Source organism: Mobula hypostoma, chromosome 14 (genome assembly GCF_963921235.1).
Source record: "Mobula hypostoma chromosome 14, sMobHyp1.1, whole genome shotgun sequence".
Taxonomy (NCBI): Eukaryota; Metazoa; Chordata; class Chondrichthyes; order Myliobatiformes; family Myliobatidae; genus Mobula; species Mobula hypostoma.
Window position 1 is genome coordinate 23,072,921 of NC_086110.1, and position 18,499 is coordinate 23,091,419.

At 39.5% G+C, this 18,499-nt stretch overlaps 1 protein-coding gene across 1 annotated transcript; it reads right to left on the bottom strand.

Moving 5' to 3' along the window:
* Positions 1–1,226: 1,226 nt before the first annotated feature.
* Positions 1,227–18,397, bottom strand: tmem170a (transmembrane protein 170A). The gene is made up of 3 exons (XM_063066809.1): positions 18,100–18,397; positions 6,925–7,092; positions 1,227–4,012 (listed from the first exon to the last, which is right to left on the bottom strand). Exons 1-3 carry the CDS (start codon positions 18,209–18,211, stop codon positions 3,882–3,884), a joined length of 411 nt encoding a protein of 136 aa, XP_062922879.1. The 5' UTR covers positions 18,212–18,397; the 3' UTR covers positions 1,227–3,881.
* Between the last annotated feature and the right edge of the window lie 102 nt (positions 18,398–18,499).

Consider the following 18,499-nt stretch of genomic DNA (forward strand, 5'->3'; position numbering starts at 1 on the left):
GACCTGCAGACCAAATCATTGTGGAACAATTGCACCAGCTACTGTCCTTTCATGCCTCACTTACTTGGACTGGATACCAAGCACCAGTCTTGGTGATCCTCTTAGCCTCAAGTCGGTTGTACAGAGCTTGTATGCTTCAAGGCTACAGATTGAAGTTTTGCAATATATTTGACAGAAGGCAAAGTTGGGGACCGCTCTTCATTTTTAGCAAACCCTTTTAAAATGACATTCACATTGTGCTAATTTGCAACTACTAGTATTGAAATAAATAATGATCTGCACACATTTGTTTATGATTTACTAAAGCAAAATAATTAGACTTATCTTCTCCTTTGTTTCCTGATGCACATCCCCATTGACGTCTCAGGTAGGTGGTGTGCAAGAGTCAGGGAGTGTCAGCTCCACCATTGGATGACTTATAATTTAATCACAATAATGTATTACAGTAGATCTCTTGTTCAGTGTGCTACCCGGTTTAAGAAACTGATGATTATGCTATAAAGTAATATAGTGTATATTAAATTTTTCCAATTCCATATGGAAGTGAACATCAACTTGCTAAAAACAGAAACAATCACCAAGACCTTTTCAGTATAACCTATAGGAAAACTACTGGAAAAAGGCCATTCTAAGGTACACCCAGTGGCCATGTTGTTAGGTACACCTGTTTATTAATGCAATTATCTAACCAGCCAATTATATGGCAGTGGCTCGATGCATAAAAGCATGCAGATATGGTCAAAAGGTTCAGAAATGTGATCTAGGTGACTTTGTCCATGAAATGACTGTTGCTGCCAGACAGTGTGGTTTGATTATTTCAGAAATGATCCCAGATCTTCTGGGATTTTCATGCACAGCAATCTATAGAGTTTACAAAAAAATGGTGCAAAAAAAAAGACATCCGGTGAGTGGCAGTTCTGTGGTGAAACCGCCTTGTTAATGAAAAGGTCAGAGGAGAAAAGCCATACTAGTTCAAGCTGACTGAAAGGCTACAAAACTCAAAGAAGAACACATTACAACAGTAGTGTGCAGAAGAGCATCTCTGAATGTACAACATGTTGAACCTTGAAGTGGATGGGCTACAGTAGCATAAGCCCACGAAGGCATGCTGAATGTGAAACAAAAAAGGCAAACTCCAGAGAAAATACGTATCTTCATTTTAAAGCATTGTACATCTCTAAGCTTATGCAATAAATAAACCACAAGATAATTTGATAAATTTATTTTGTATAAATATTTTCCAGCAAATATCACCAAAATTAGCAATGTAAGTAGAAAAATAAAAATTCTGATTTCCCCATGTTGACAATATAAATTTCAAAACAAATTTGATCATTACACAGCATTAAAAACCCATAATAAACACTTAAATTCACATTGTTAGACATGTTTAAGGAACAATCAAGCAAGTTAACGACCTATTTGACTGTACCATGATGATCCATTTAGAAAGAGATGTCACAGGTTAGAGGCTTCCACTGCATACATTGAATATTACAAAAACGTACCATTTGAACGATAAACAAATTTGTATAATGAATGCAAGTGATAATGATTAGTAAATCTTCACTAATGTGGTTTAAACATAACCAACAGCAAAATAAAAAGTGCAAATGTACTTACACTATATTCACACTCACCAGGTATATAACTGCAGGCAAAGCATAGCAGACTTGTATATTGTATCTATGGTATTGACAGTATCACAACCATTGACTTGACATAAGCAAATTTGCAGGGCAGCATGAAATAATTTAGAAATACTCCTCTGGTTAAAAGGATAGAATAAGGTACAAACAGACATATTGAATAAAACATGAGGAAAATATCAGATTATAAGTGAAAAGACAGGTCTTTCTTATAGGTGAATATTCCTAGTATTTTCCTGTACATTACCCATAAGGCCAATATTTAATGTTGACCAAATGGAATCCTATTTTTATCACTTGGAATCTCCCCGGAATTTTGGAGGGTAGAGTGTAGCATTCCATTTAATTTTCAATGAAAATTACCAACTCGCATCCTTCTTCCTGCATATTTTGTGATGAACAAATGATTTCCTTGATATTTTTATTACAAATCAAAGTTTTGTCTGGACTTGCCAACTGATAGCTTTCATTGAAAGATGTTTTATCACATAGAATAATTGAAATGGGATCAGGTTTAATGATGATGTTGACATGATTTCTGATTCTCCCATTTACTAGTCCAAAATATTAATGTCTAGCTACTTTGAAAAGAGGAGGCTGTATAAATTAGTGGGATCTATCATTTTTTTTTATAGCAGCTAAACAAATTATTTTGCAGCAATATATCACCATATGCAAAATTAGAAACTATATTCAAACCTGTTTAAATGGTTGGCAAATCATGGAAATCTGTTCAACTGGAAACGTCAGCATGTAAGACACTCAGCTTTCATAGTTATCCAGTACATTTTGTCAACACAGGCTTGAAGACTGTTTTTTCTCACAGTTAATCTAAGATGGGTTCATTAACAATTGCTCATATACATGACCAAACAAATGCTCTCATGCATAGGCTCAACATGAAAACATGGAGCATTTCAACAATAATGTACAAATATTAAAATTGCTGATTTAAATACTAGAAAATATTAAAACAGTTGGCACACCTGAATTGTACATACACATGCTGTTACTGCTGCAATCAACGCAAGTCAATGCCAAAAAAGTTGTCACTGAAAAGAAATTCCATCAAAATAAGAAACAAACTTAACAGGCTGTCGTAGTTATTATTACAGATCATTTCCAAAGTCATGCTCTACATTTTACATATATAATCAAGAGCCAGTACCTGTTAATTAGCCTGAAATATGGATGACGTTCTCAGTCATTGGCTTAGCAAATTACTTGCAGCACTAAATCTACATTAAGAAAACTAAATTTGCTTATTTAGCGTGTCTTCAGAAGTAAAGAACATGACATTGGCATTTAGGGCAGCTCTGAGCCTTAGTTTTGGCTGTTAAGAAAATTGCCACTAAAATTATACACAAACTTGTTTTGTTTTATAATCAATATGTTCTTAAATAAATGTTACTTACTTAGCAATATTTACTACTTTTCTGTATAGTGTAAAAAGACAAATAGATATTTATAATCAATGTTTAACTGAGTTGAGTGCACAATAAAGAATCGTTTAGGTCACAATTTCAAACAATGGAATTTCATTTCTATCAAACTATTCAACTTTTATAGTCAAAGCATTCTGAAATTACCCACAAATTATAAAATAAGCGGACTCTAAAAATGAGAGTCCACGCATTGTTTGGACTGTTCACTTTGTTTAAACTGTGAAGCAGTCAACATTTCAATTCTTTGAGTATGTTTTCTAATGTGACCTACCCTTTGGTAATCTTCAGTTATGTGTGTTTTGGTTGCCATTTCATAATTATTCCTACTGTTGAAATATTGAGATGCAGTGAGTAGAATGAAAATACAATTTCTGTACATCCTAGAAAGAACTTGAGATGGTCTGCATTCTAATCCTACAATAAACATTATATAACTTTTTTTTTTACAAAATACTTATACAAGTCTTAACCTCATGTTTAAAGTGTGGAAAACAGAAGTCTATTTGTGTGCCTTTTAATGCAAATTACCTCTTTTGGCTTTCACTTTTGAAAAAGAAAACAGATCTCAGTAATTTAAGACAGGTATTCACGTTCTTTGTTCGTCAAGCTTGGCCACCCATTGAGATGCTGATTTTGATGTATGATTTTGTCAATTCATTTTTGTTGAGCAGCAATAATTGGCATTCAGCTTACTTTGAATTCCACCGGTAGAGTGTAGTTTTCATGCAGCCATACATTTGCAGTTGTTGACTCTGTAACCCTGCTCAGATGAGCAGATCACCTTCTGCTATAAAGTTGCCAAAATTCGTAGGAAAGCAATTGCCACAATGAAAAATACCTGTCCCACTCCAAGAACCAGAGCTTCATAAGGCACCATTTGCTTTGTTGCAGCTCTGTAGACACCAGCAATAGCTGCACCTGCAAAACAACATTCATTGGCTTGTCATTTGGGCAGGATCCACAAAATATTTGCATACAAACATCGAGCATGGCTCAAAACAATCAAATGGCATTGATAAAGCAACAAAAAAAAAAATCAATCTTACACCGACAACGAAGATACAAAATCAAATAAAAGTACAAATGATCATATATGTAAATTTGTATTAATATACAAATATAGCAGATCATACAGAATTAATAATTTTATTGTCTTTATTAATGTATTAAACAGTGCCAACTGCTTCATGGGAGTGCAAGCAGATAACAATTGTAGCTAAATAATCTAAAGCCATCTTAGTTCTGATTATAACAGAAACATGTCGCCAATGATTCTGGCAGGTCCATCAAATACCCGAAATTAAATCATGGCTGCAAAGCCTGTACATATTGGTGGGTACAAAGCTGCTATAAAGCCATTCAGGAACATGCAGCCAGTCTCATTAGGGAATCCCCTATGCCAGACAGTTTGGACCTGGCCTCACCTCAGGTCATTGCATTTGGGATGCCATTGACAGAAATGGTGTTAGTATTCTGGAATTATGTGAATATAGCAGATACTCATTCAAACAAGAACCAGGCTCCAGTTCTCAAGGTAAATGTAAATTTTTTAAGTTCAGGAAACTTGCAATTGCCTTCAGTTTTTTTTGTAAATTGCAAGCAGTAAATTGAAGTTGAAAGCACAGGCTGCTCCACAGTCTAAGGGACTGCATATGCAATAGTCAAACGTTAAGGCAATGGGGTTGTGTTAATTGTTCAGCTGTTGAACAGTTCTCATACTCTATGAATTGATGTAGTGTGGTATTGCAGAAACACTGGTAGTGGGAGCCATCTGTCAACACAAGTGGCAAAAAATTCAACTACAGCTCCACAACAGAGGGATACTGCAAGAAAGGCAAATAGGTGCCTAACCCAACAATCAAACTGGTGGAGGAATTCAGTGAGCCTGGCAGCATGGAAACAAATGGACAGTTGACATTTTGCAGACATCCTACCTCTCCCAGAAGTTCCAGGAGTCTCCCACATATCGATAGTGGTTCCCTGATGCCTGGAAATTATATACAATATCCCAGAAATAGATTTTTTTTTGAGAGGGAGATGGAGAGGGAGAGCGAGCATCCTGATTGGTCTCTCTTCGTGCTAAGAGTGGTCCCTAACCAATCGAGGAAACGATACTATTTGACGATATGAAACGATATGAGTCAGCTGCACCTTTCCTCATTCCCTGTCACACCCACTGTTGAACTTGAACGCACACGAGGTCATTACCCATGCGTCATCCATGTCAGCACGGGAAGATCAACTCCTCGAGATTGCAAATGATGGTGGACTGAAAAGTATGTTTGACAGAACAGCTCTGCCTGCATTGTGGATCAAAGTCAAGGCTGAATATCCTGAGATAGCCACGGAAGCACTGAAAACATTGCTTCCATTTCCAACATCACATCTCTGCGAAGCAGAGTTTTCTGCAATGAATGCAACAAAAATTAAATTGCGGAATAGACTGGACATAAGGAACCCCCTTTGAGTATCGCTGTCTCCCATCACCCCTCGACGGCACCGTCTTGTTGCAGGGAAACAAGCCCAGGGCTCCCGCTGATTCAGTGATATTGGTGTGTTGCAATGATTTTATATGTTCATACGGGGAAAATATGCACTATGTTTAACATCCAAATGTTACTTAAAATGTTATGATGCTATTGACTTATCACCTATATTCCGGTCGTGATTAACACCCCCCACCCCGGTCAGCCGGTCTGCAAGAATGTTGTCAATATTAAACTGGTCTGTGGTGCAAAAAAGGTTGGGAACCCCTGCAAAGTAGACCCACCAGTTTTTTCTGTGGACGGGCTTTACAGTCGACCTCAAAAATAATGACAGTGTTGCTCGCTGCACTGTTTGCAACAGTGAATTTTCTATTGCCCATTGGGTTAAAATGTAAAAGACATGTTGAGGTGAGTTTAACAGGTGTCATTTGTTCATTAGCATAGCTAACGTTATTTAAACTAACTGGCTAGCTGCCAAGGAGCTACGCTATTGATGTCCTATGCGATGAGGCCAAACTCCCTGTAGACTTGCTTAAAGTTGTAATAGAATAAACATGATAATATAAGTACATATTTTAATGTCACATTTTCTGTATATACCCAACTTGGTTTACAGATTAGACAAAATCACTAAGCAAAGTATTACATACACTCTTGGAGGTCGACATGGGGGGGGGGGGTACTACCTCCCTGAAATGAGTTTTTGCAGGGTGGGATGTCTGCATTTTGAGTTGAGACCCTTCGTTTGGACTGCCAGAGAGGGGGAAGAGAGACAATATTAAAAATTGACGGGACTGAGTGGAGCAAGAGCTGGCAGGCGATAGATGGATCCAGGTAAGAAGAAATGATAGGCAGTTGGAGGAGAGAGAAATGGAAAGAGCAGCAGAGGCTATGTGGTGATAGATTCCATCACCCTTCTTCACCTGGAGCCACCCATCACTTTATAGTTCTTGCTCTACCCCTTCCTCTCACCGTTTTACCTGGACTGAAAGATAGAGGAGAGGTAGTCAGTAGAAAGGGTCTTAAATGCTGTCCAAAAATGTTGACTGTTCATTTCCCTCCACAAATGTCCTCCAACATTTTGTTTGTTATTCCAAATTCCAGTGTCTGCAGTCCCTTTTGTCCCCAGATGTCCACCTAGTTCACTATCTTCCTAAAGCAAAAATCCACTCAGAAGATAGATCTCATTATGTCCTGACAATGAACAGTATAAACAATTTCACTTACCATACTAAAAAGTTTAAGACATGGAAACATCCTGATACTTGCAATTCAGATAAAGGAGAGAAAAACCTCTCAGTAGAAAGTTACTTAACTCTGGAAATAAAAGCTTTAAACACCTACTGGTCAACACTGCTGCAGTGATTGGTCCAAGGATCCCTGCCAGGATGCCCAATGACATGAAACGTCCATATTTGTGGTGTCGTAACATTACAAATGCCAGTAATCCAGCAGGAACATAGATAAAAACCGCAGACAGCAAGGCCCAAAGGAACACTGCATACCACATCTCTGTGATGCACAAAAGCAAAGGGTTAAATCAACATCAAATTATAACAAAGCAGCAGCTAACCTGCTGGTAAACTGGATCTAGAAAAAGTTTATATATCACACTGTTTTCCCTGGGAAGATAATGCACAGAGTAAGACAGAGAGATCTCACATCCCCAACAAACGATGCTGTTAAACTATGGTCTTACACCGACTGATCTGAACACAGTGATGTTCTGTCAGGAAAAAGTAAAGCCACCTTTACATCCTGCACTAATCCTCAAGAGTGATTTTGATAGCGAGCACACATGGAGCATTAATACCACCCCCATTTGTCAATTTTACACAGTGCAACTTCAACTTCAAGAATGTATCCCTTTTTTTTGAGCAAGCTAAACACCATTATGCACTCAAAGATGCAGATGAAGATGCAAATACAAGGAGAATTATCAGTAATTCATACAGCTTAACATATATTATTCCACAGCAATGCCATCACCTACTTCACTTGATATCAGAGATTTAGAAATACAGGTTGACTTTCACTAATCCAACTACCTGTAATCCAGTTTCTTCAATAATCTGGCACTGATTATGCTTAATGTGATCCTGTTGTAATTCGGCATTTTCACTAATCCGGCACTCCTCAGGTCCCAATGGTGCCAGATTAGTGAAGGTCGACCTGTATATTGTACTAGTATGGAAGTACTTCCAAATGTACTTACAAAATGTCAAAATGTATTTAAAAAACTGACTGGAATGGCATTGAACTTGCTGGAACAGGACTCTTTACTGTAGGCCCAGGTAGTTAGAAGTTCTTATGCTTCAGCATGAAAACAATATCCACAGCAAATTACTAATAATGAAATGCTGCAGTGTCTGGGGCATTCAAGAATCAATTCTTAAACCACTGAAGTTTTAAGGATAAAAAAGGAAATAATAACTTGCATTTATATAACACTTTTAACGTAGCATAATATTGCACAATTTTTCCTGAAGTTCTAATTGAACGATATATTAATATCAACCCACTGATTATTCATGCACATGCCGCTTACATACCCCTCTGTCACAAAGCTGTTATTTCACCTCTTTTACATCTGTTTTCCATCTTAAATGTGTCTCTGGAGCTGTTAAGAGCCTGCGACTTACAATTTGGAGATCGATTGCATGATCCAGTGCTTTACTGTCTCCAAGAAGATTCCAGGAAGCTAGCTCGAACCCTTGAGGAACTGAGGTGAAGAAATTTTAAAACGGGGCGCAAGTTGGTGATTGATTCCATTTTGCCAATTGAAGTGTCGAGGAAGATTGAAGCATTGAGGAGAATGTGGAAGGTGAGCAAGGGTTCAGCGCCAGCTACCTGCCTTTTGACTTCTGTGCCCCTGCATTCAAGATGTGTTTCTCTCTTCTGATGATGTTGGAGGACGTTGCCAAAGTTCTGTGTTTATGGATTTGGACTGTGGATGTTCTCGTGTTTTGGTTTTTATATTCTGCATTTTTCGTTGCTTTTTTGTGTGGGGGGGTGATGATGGTGTTGCCATTCTTTTTTTAGTGCGGGGGGGTGAAAGGTTTGTTGCTTCATTTTGAATGGACTTCCATGGTTTTCTTTGTTTTGCGTCTATTGGGAGGAGACAACTCTCAGAGTTGTATACTACATACATAATTGGATAATAAATAAACCCTTGTCAGAGTGGGGGGGAGGGAGGGATGGAAGGAAAGATTTAAATACATCTAATGACTTGACCTCCACAGTCATCTGTGGCAATGAATGCACAGATTCACCACCATCCAGCTAAAAAGATTCTTCTCATCTCTATTCTACATGGACACCCTTCCTTCTTTTCTGAGGCTGTACACTCTCGTCCAAGACTCACTCACTTTTGGAAACATCCTCTTCATGTCCACTTTATCTAGGCCTTTCCATACTTGGTAAGTTTCAATGAGATGACCCCCCAACCCTAAGTACAGACCCATTAAGTACTCATAATGTGGTCTCCTCTGAAGAGGAAAATCAAACTTTACACTTGGTGACTGCCTTGTGGAGCATTTTTGTTTGGTTCACAGGGAATGGCCTGATTTCCAGGCAGCTGTCACCATAATTCTCCATTCCACTCCCATTTGCCTTACCAATTGCCCTCCAGCACTCTTCCATAAAAGCCCAATATAGCTCAAGGAACAGCCTCTTTCTTAAAATCCAAGCATGTTGCAGCCTTGGAAATTCAATAGTGAAGTTGTTTTTATAGTTGCATTTGGTTAGCCACCTACAATATTAACTCGCTTATTTCTTCTCTTGCTATAGATACCATCTGATTTGCCGGGAATTCCAATACCCTCCAGAAAGCTTCAGTTCTCTTCAGCAACTCAGACCTGCATTTCAAATGTTGTTTCACTACTCCAAATATACCCAGTTGGCAGCTTTGAAATCTGTATATCATAGCAGCCTAACCTCTACTTTTAGAGACACTTCTTTAATTCATATTCCTGTTTTCCTTAATTTTCATATCCCTGCCCCCCAACTCCCTCTAAAACTACTTCATTTTCTCACTTTTCCCTTTCTTTGACCAGAGGATTAATATTCTTCTCTCCACAGATGCCATCAAACATTGAGCACTTAAGCATTTCCTGGTATTGTTTCAAAGATCAAGCTTTCTCATGTTTCAGTTCTGACAAAATAGCAGCACTCTGTGGAGGGTGATCCTAACCCTCCACAGACACTGCCTGACCTGCCGAGTACTTCCAACATTTTGAATTTTGTTTCAGACTTCTAGCAACTGCAGTGTTTAGTTTCTACAGCATGGATTTTACAGCTCTAGCATTGTTTCTTTTCCCCCTCCACTCTCCTTTCTTCTCCCTATTTTTATTTGTCTCCTATTTACACCCTCTGTAGGCAGGTCACGTGGGATTAAAAAGCCTTTGGCATCCTCTTTCAGCTACAACCCTTTGTTGTCTTTCTTGTTCTGTACTCTTTGTTCACTTCATCCACCCTACAAGTGAATTTGATTTCTTAATTCTGATGAAAGGTCCTTGTTCAGCTCTTGTTCTTCCTTTCACAAATACTGCCTCAATTGCTGAATGCTTCAGGCATGTCCTGTCATTATTCCAGAAGCCAGAGCAGATCAGCAACACTAAAGTGGCTAAGAGGGATTTTGATGCCAATTAACATAGAAACTACAGAATGTTATTTGAGGCGAAAGATGGAATACTAAAACAGCACAGCTGAAACAAGCCGAAGAAAGGCCAATGTCATAAGATTTAAAAGCAGCATGTCTTAGGGATATTTTCTAAGGATCAAATGCCAATGTTGAAATCCAAAGGTAAGGTTTCAGATTTGCAGTGTCCGTAGATTCAGAGTTTTAGGTCAATGACCTTTCATCAGAATTAATCCAGTTTATTTTAAAAACTACCAAAAGGATGGAAGCAGGTTAGGAAGTTGAATTTGCCACAAGCCCCAAGGACAATGGGCCCATTCATTCCAATACATAACTGAATGCCTTTTCTGTTCACACAATCCAGGATGTGGGAGAAGCATCCTGACTGATCTGAACACTGAACAGGAAAAAAAGGATGAATTAGAATCAAATTCAATACAGCAAGATACTATGTGATTGAAAGGCATTATAGGCACAACATGTAATTAAATGTACCCATGTACTGCGAAAAATAATAGCATTAAATTTAAATTGCTTCAACAGCGCAAATGAAATTGATCTCTTGAAACTCAAGTGGAGCTTGAATGACCACATTTACAAAACTAATGGCACAGCAGCTCAAATTATCAGATGCTTTGAAACAGGGTGTCTCATTCCCTCTCCTTTGTCACAAGTCACAGGGAAAATGTACCTACAGAAGATTCTGGTTAATCAGTACCAGTACGTTTTGGTCCAATTAAGCAGCTGCTCCAATTATCCAAAGCCACATAGAAATAGTTAAAAAGATATAAAAACAAGACAAACCACCATTTAACTGAGTAACAAGTTATTTATTTAAGTGAAATACAAAACAAATTAGAACACTAACCACTATTACTACAATACTATAAAACTGTATTAGTTCATAATATTTACCGACAGAGGAATTCATTAAGTGTACACTGTCATAGTACTTAACTGGTGAACTATCCATTCTCAGCCCCTTAAAGTATAGAGGTTTAAAGCTTTTCCCAATAACCAACAATTTATTTTTATCAGTCCCTGACATATTTGAACAATACAACCTTTATGCGATCCATTGCTTCCTTTGAACCTGATAGTGCTGTATATTTGTAGCAAAGGGAATTGTCCGGCATGGCACAATAAAAAAAAGGCATGTTTAATTGGCATTGTAAATACCATCTGCACAACATTTTTGAAGTCAGGGATTGTTCTGTATATATTCACATTTCTGCACTCACAGCTACAGCACTACTTTTCTCGCCGTATGCTTTCTTCAATTTAATGTGGTGCCTACATTGTCATTGAGACAACCAACCATCTTTGCTAGCTCATCTGACTTGCTTTTTAATATTGGACCACTGACACACACAGCTCATTCAGTTACAATAGAAAACCGTTGTTTGAGGGGCTTCAACATCTGGATCTTTACTTAACTTCACATTTCTGTTTTTGGGGTGCACCGCTGTGCCTCACGTATTGCCCATTCTTCTTGCAGTTTATCTTTCTGATGAGTCAAGCATGCAAATGTAGACTTTGTAAATTTCACGAACTCCAGTTATCTCTGCCAGCTAATAAGAAGTGACGTTTGGTCCAGTAATTTGGTCCAGTAGGACACTTTTTTAGGCTAGTGTCAAATCTCTTTGTGGCAAAGGTGTCAAGAAAAATATTAGTCAAAAATAAACAAAACAAAATGATAAAAAAAATCACTGCTTTTTGAATGGGTGTCTATTGGCCCAAAAGGATAACATAACAAATACATGCAAGTGTCACAACTGTTTGCTCTAAGCATGGTGTAGTGTCTAACAGCACACAAGCACATGTGACTGACTGTCGCCTGCCCCCAAGTAAGTGGCATAATATCCGAAATACAAGAGGGGAATCCTGGCTATTTTCTCCATTTGTTTTTGTTCTTTAAAGAGTTCCTAAATAAGTGGCTGCCCTGATTAACCGGAATCCACTGTATTAATAATGGTGCACGTTAAATGCACCACCTTTTACTCAGCTCTTCAGCACCAGCCTTGCTATTACAAACAACTTAACAGAAATTAAGTTAAATCAATTATTCCATCCAAGAATACGACAGCTCCCACTCCCCCACCCCCCCATTTTGTAGTATATGGAGATTTTAGTTTAGACTAATGAGCAAAGCAGCTATTCTATGTGATGATAATGCACCAACTCTCATTCAGAACCAATCAGTGTCTCAGTTGTCAAGTAAGGGGATTAAAGCTAGCCAGCCCTTTGGTTATGAGGGAAACACACGATGCTTTGGAACAGAGGCGGCAGTGAGGATGAACAGACAGCAATCATACAATGAGCTCACACGCTGCCAGCTTTAAGCAATCAAATATAGATATTGAGGCAAGACAGACTTATTTGCAAAAAGGAGCACTTCCTCAGAATGGAAGTCTGGACCAGAGCTGATTCAAACCCATACGGCAAGCCCCGGAATGTTGACATTGTTTTCTGTGCTCATAAAAATCTGTTAAAAATATCAATATTCTGCAATTGTTTACAGTGTGATCAAAACCACGACTACTTTTAATCTCAGCAGGTACAACAGCAACAGTGGAAAAACAAGCAGTTAATATTTCTGGTATTTGTCAGAACTGGGAAAAAAGACTAAAATCGTTCATCTTTTTCTCTCTCTCTTGTTCCTAATTCTGATGAAGGGTCTTGGACATGATACATTAATTCTGCTTCTTTTCTTGTGGATCCTGCCTACCATGCTGAATGTTTCCAGCATTTTATGTTTTTTTTAAAATATCAGATTTCCAGCATTTGAAGGTTTTTTTTAAAATAGTCGACTTTTGAACTTTGCTTCTGATACTAAACTAAGTGGGATTGAGGGGAAAGGATGTAGATACATCAGGGGAATATGTGGACAAGTTGAGTAGTGGAGAAGAACATTGCAGAGACAGTACAACTGTTATCTACTTTGTTGCACAAGGTAGGAAAATGAAGTAATGTGCAAAATGGTGTTGTGAATTTTCAAAGGGGCTGAGAGGTGCCTACACAAGTTGCTGAAATCCAACATGCAGGTGGTGGATTTGAATAGAGTCAAGAAGTCTTACTGAATTTGTGTACGGACTTGGTGAGACTGCAGCTGCAGTATGTGTGCAATTTTGGTCTTAAATAAGAATGGGTGTGCTGGTTTCGGAAGTGGCAGGTTTGCCCTATGTGGAGAGATAATGTAGACCCGCTGCTATTTTCAACCGTTCAGAAGAACGAAAGGATCTCACTGAAACTTGTATAATTGCTGTAAGAACTCATCAGGTCGGGCAGCATCCGTGGAAACGATCAGTCAACGTTTCAGGCCAAGATCCTTCGTCAGGACTGAAGAGGGAGGGGACAGAGACCCTATAAAGAAGATGGGGGTGGGAAGGAGAAGGCTGGTAGGTTCCAGGTGAAAAACCAGTAAGGGAAAAGATAAAGGGGTGGGGGAAGGGAGGCAGGGAGGTGATAGGCAGGAAAGGTGAAGGAAGAATAGGGGAAAACACAATGGGTAGTAGAAGGAGGCAGAACCATGAGGGAGGTGATAGGCAGCTGGAGGAGGGGGCACAGTGAGTACTTATCCCTGTAAGTGTAAGTGCTACATCTGTCCCTACACCTCTTCTCTCACCACCATTCAAGTCCTTCCAGGTGAGGCAACACTTCACTTGTGAGTCTGGTCATCTATTGCATCCGGTGCTCTCGGTGCAGCCTCCTCTACGTCAGTGACACTCGACGCAGACTGGGGAACCGCTTTGTCGAGCACCTCCGCTCCGTCTGCCACAACAGACAGGATCTCCCAGTTGCCCCTCACTTCAACTCTGCTTCACATTCCCATTTGGATATGTCCATACATGGCCTCGTCTACTGCCATGATGAGGCTAAATTCAGGTTGAAGAAGCAACATCTCATATACTGTCTGGATAGTCTCCAGCCCCTTGGCATGAACACTGAATTCTCCAACTTCCAGTAATTCCCTCCCCCTCCCTTCCCCTATCCCTGTTTCACTCTGCCCCCTCCCCCAGCCGCCTATCAAATCCCACATGGTTCTACCTCCTTCTACTACCCATTGTGTTTTCCCCTATTCCTTCTTCACCTTTCCTGCCTATCACCTCCCTGCCTCCCCTCCCCCACCCCTTGATCTTTCCCCTTACTGGCTTTTCACCTGGCATCTACCAGCCTTCTCCTTCCCATCCTCACCCCATCTTGTTTATAGGGCCCCTGCCCCCTCCCTCTTCAGTCCTGATAAAGGGTCTCGGCCTGAAACGTTGACTATTCGTTTCCACGGATGCTGCCCGACCTGCTGAGTTCCTCCAGCATGTTGTGCGTGTTGCTTTGACCCCAGCATCTGCACAGTATTTTAGGTTTATAATTGCTGTAAGGCTTGATACGCCAGGCACAGGGAGGATGTTTTCCACAACATTCCCTTTGGAATCTTCTACTTTGTGGTTGAGATCAATCAAAATATAAATCGAGGAATTTCTGGACATCAAATGAACCAAGGGATATTGGGAGAAGTTAGGAAAAGGGCTTTGAAGTAGAACAACCATGATCCTGACACTGAAGTAGAGGATAAGACATGTTGGTGAATGGCAAATAGGCTTAATGCCTGAATGTTTTACTCCTGGGCATATCTCTTACAATAAAAAAAACTAATTTGGCTTGACCAGTGAAAAAGTGATGCACATGTCCACAAATAATCAAACAATATTCCTCCAAAAAGGATTGGGATTGCTTAATGCACAATGCACATTTGAGCAAGATACTAAAGAATAACATAATTTCTACAGATACAAAACTCAAGAGTGTTGTGGTGCTATGTTCATTCCGCACTAATATGTGGAAATGAATGTTGGACAATATCAAAGCAAAATGAGGAAAGACTCGAAGCTGCAGAACTGTGGTTTTTGAGAAGAATGATGAAAATACCGTGAAGGGACAGAATAAGAAGAAAGCTGATATAATCAATCAGGAAATGACAGCTGGAATTTCTGGGACATGTACAAAGGAAAGAGAGGTTTGAACATCTTGCAGTGATGGGAGAAATTGATGGAAGAAAAATTCGCTGTCCACAGCAACGTGACATTCATGAGTTACATCAAAGGATGGATAGGCAAAAGTTTTGAACGGCTTATCACAACTTCAGATGAAAGTCCATGATTGGCCACTTCATACAACATGGTACATAATGATGATGATGAGTCCTCTAAGTAATGGCTGCTTCAAACTCTAGTTTGTATGAAGAGACTGATAATTGGATCATTTCTGGAGTTGAGAGGTCTTCTGTGGAACATTTGTTTGTCTCAGCACACATCAATTTTAGAAATTTGCTTTGAGTGGACCATGCCTGAGGGGAATTTTCCTTTGGAGGCAAAAGGCACAGGACTAAAGCTTGCATTTACTGTAAATAGCTTCTGCAAAATGGGATCTATTCTAAAGAACACTGCATTGTTCCCCCCCCCCACCTGAAAGAGTATAAGGAGACACTTAACTTTGAAATACAAAAATAAAGTTATCTCTCCTGCTAACCAAATTTTGAAAAACCACATAATACAAAAATATCAAAAACTGTAAAACTACAGCACCAGTTAAATAGCACTGTAGCTATCTAACTAAGAGCAAATTACCTGAATTGAGCAACAAGATTATTCCTTTTCAGTCAAACATGATTCTTAAGGCAAAGTTACTGTTAAATATTTTAATAAATAGAACCTTAGTTGGGATGGAAATTACACTAGCCATACCACAGAAAATCAAATTTATATTCCAGTTCAAGATCACACAAGTTATATGCATGACATCAAAAGCCATCACAAATGATTTTTCATTTGTGGATTAAAATCAATGCTTCATCAAAAATGCTCTTCATACAGCAGGAATACCCGTTACAATGACATGCTAAAGCAATTAAGCATCAATGTATTCCAAACAGTTAACTTTATTTGCTTTTGAGTGTGAACTTCAAAACTCAAAACATTCAAAATTCAAAAAGTCCTGACGAAGGGTCTCGGCCTGAAACGTCGACTGCGCTTCTTCCTATAGATGCTGCCTGGCCTGCTGCGTTCACCAGCAACTTTGATGTATGTTACATTCAAAATTTGTTTTTTTTTTGTTCAGTAACATTGAAGAACTTGTACTATCTTCTGACTCAAAAAAATAATCCAACGAGGTCTCAGTTAGCTGCATTTAAGGACTGAGAAGGATTGCACTCAGGCATTTAGATGGCTCAGTTTATTTGAAATAAAACAAAATGCTTCTTAGTGGACAAACAGGAGATTCTGCAGATGCTGGAAATCTGGAATAACATAGGCAAAATGCTGGAGGAACTCAGCAGGTCAGGTAGCATCTTTGGATGTGGTTATAGTATCTCTATGGAGAATAAAAGCAATTTAACATTTCACGAAAATGACCTTTCAAACGATTGTGGTATCTGTGTTTATGACACTCCAAGCCAGCGCTCTTGGTTAATTGTAAGAAATTACACTAATACGCTTGCAGGGCTCATCTACAGCGTGCAATCAAAATTCAGTTATTCTTTGCATGCCAAAAAAGCCTAAGAGGAATGTCGTGCAAACAATTGGAAGCAACTAAACCATTATTTACCAAGTGTCAACACGATGGTGTGTAGATTCTCCAATCCATGAAATTCCCAACAAAAAACACGATTGACAAGTATTAAAATGCCTTGAGCAGAACCAATGCAAAAAAAATGCTACTGTGACAGCAAAACAATTGTAATCCAACCCAGACTAACATGGCCCAGTTTAGACTTAGTACAGTGGATGAAAATTTTTAAAATAGGAAATGCTAGAAATCCGAAATGAACAATGAAAATGTTGAAATCACGCATATCAGAGAGCATCTATGGAAGGAAAGGGGCCTCCGACCTGGGATGTTGACTCTATTTCTTTCCTAACAATGTCTGATGGCCTGTTTCCGTGCTGTAATTATTTTATTGTAGCGATGTGCCACAATATGGGTCGCCACAATATGGTTATATTGTTTTGTTGTCGTACCATGGAGATTGACGGTCGGTCCATAATACAAGGTTAAGCAGTCACATTCATTACCAATGGAATATTCAGATATACCTCTCCGGCATGCCAGTCCACATATGAACACCAGACAGCCGGCTATATTGTAAATCTTTGCTTAAAATACAAATCTGTAAAATCAGAAGTTTTGTTCAGTAAAAGTTTGGCCAAACCACTTTAACGTTAAGGGACTGTACAATTAGAGTTGACCTGAAATGAGGAAACAAATTAATGAAAGGAAAGTCTGAAATTGATAACATTGTATTTATCTAAATCTTTCAAACTTTAGAGAAATCACGTAGTGGCATTTAGACCGTGATCGCGGGATAGACAGCAATTTCAAAGCATTAAGAGGGCACTTTCCTTAGTTTTCTTGGGTCCTTTTTCGAATAACCCTACACAAGTATTCAATGTGTTTTAGTTTATTGAAACGACAGCTTATTTGGTAAAGTAACTAAATTGGCCACAGGTATTTAATACCCGAGGTCAGCGAAATGCCTCAAAAATAAATGGAGATGGGGAACAAAGGGCAAAGGTCAGAAATAGAAGTATAGGAAGTCTGACCTTGGTCTTTCCGTTGACTTTTTAGAGAAACAAACTACAAGTTTAGCCCTGTCGGGGATAAACTATTTCTACAACGATGCTACTGTAAAATGCAACAGGCACTCCTATAACGACTCGGATTCTCACTGAACTGACATGTCAGCAACAAACTCCGGCCTGAGGCCAACAAACTGCCCTGGCACAGGCTGCGCCAGCAACTGGTCCCTTCCATTCGGGCTATCCATGAAGAAAGCGGCTAGTTGGACAGCGTGCCACGCCACGTCGGCCCGCCTCCCTCCCTTCACTCACCCGAGAACTGGCAAAAGGCTGTGGTGACATTTCCAGGGCAGGTCGCGTTCCCGACCCGGGGGATCAGGCCCAGGCTCAGGATCTGATGTACCGACAAGCCAGCTGAGTGCATGGCTCAGCCATCAAACCGACCCATCCTCGACTTCACAGCGACCGCCAACTCCACACGACCGCCATCACCAACACCCGACCACCCGCTCCAGAGCGACGGACGGTGACGTCCTTGATTGACGGTCCATTTCACCACTTAGAAACGGCGTCGCTCTGGCTACCTCCCCACGGGCCGTTTCTCGGCCAACGGCAGAAGAAAAGCTGATACGATAGGTAATAACCAATAGGAGGGAGGAAGGTGTGAACGTGCTGCAAGAAACAACAAATCAGCGGCGAGCACAGGTGGGCA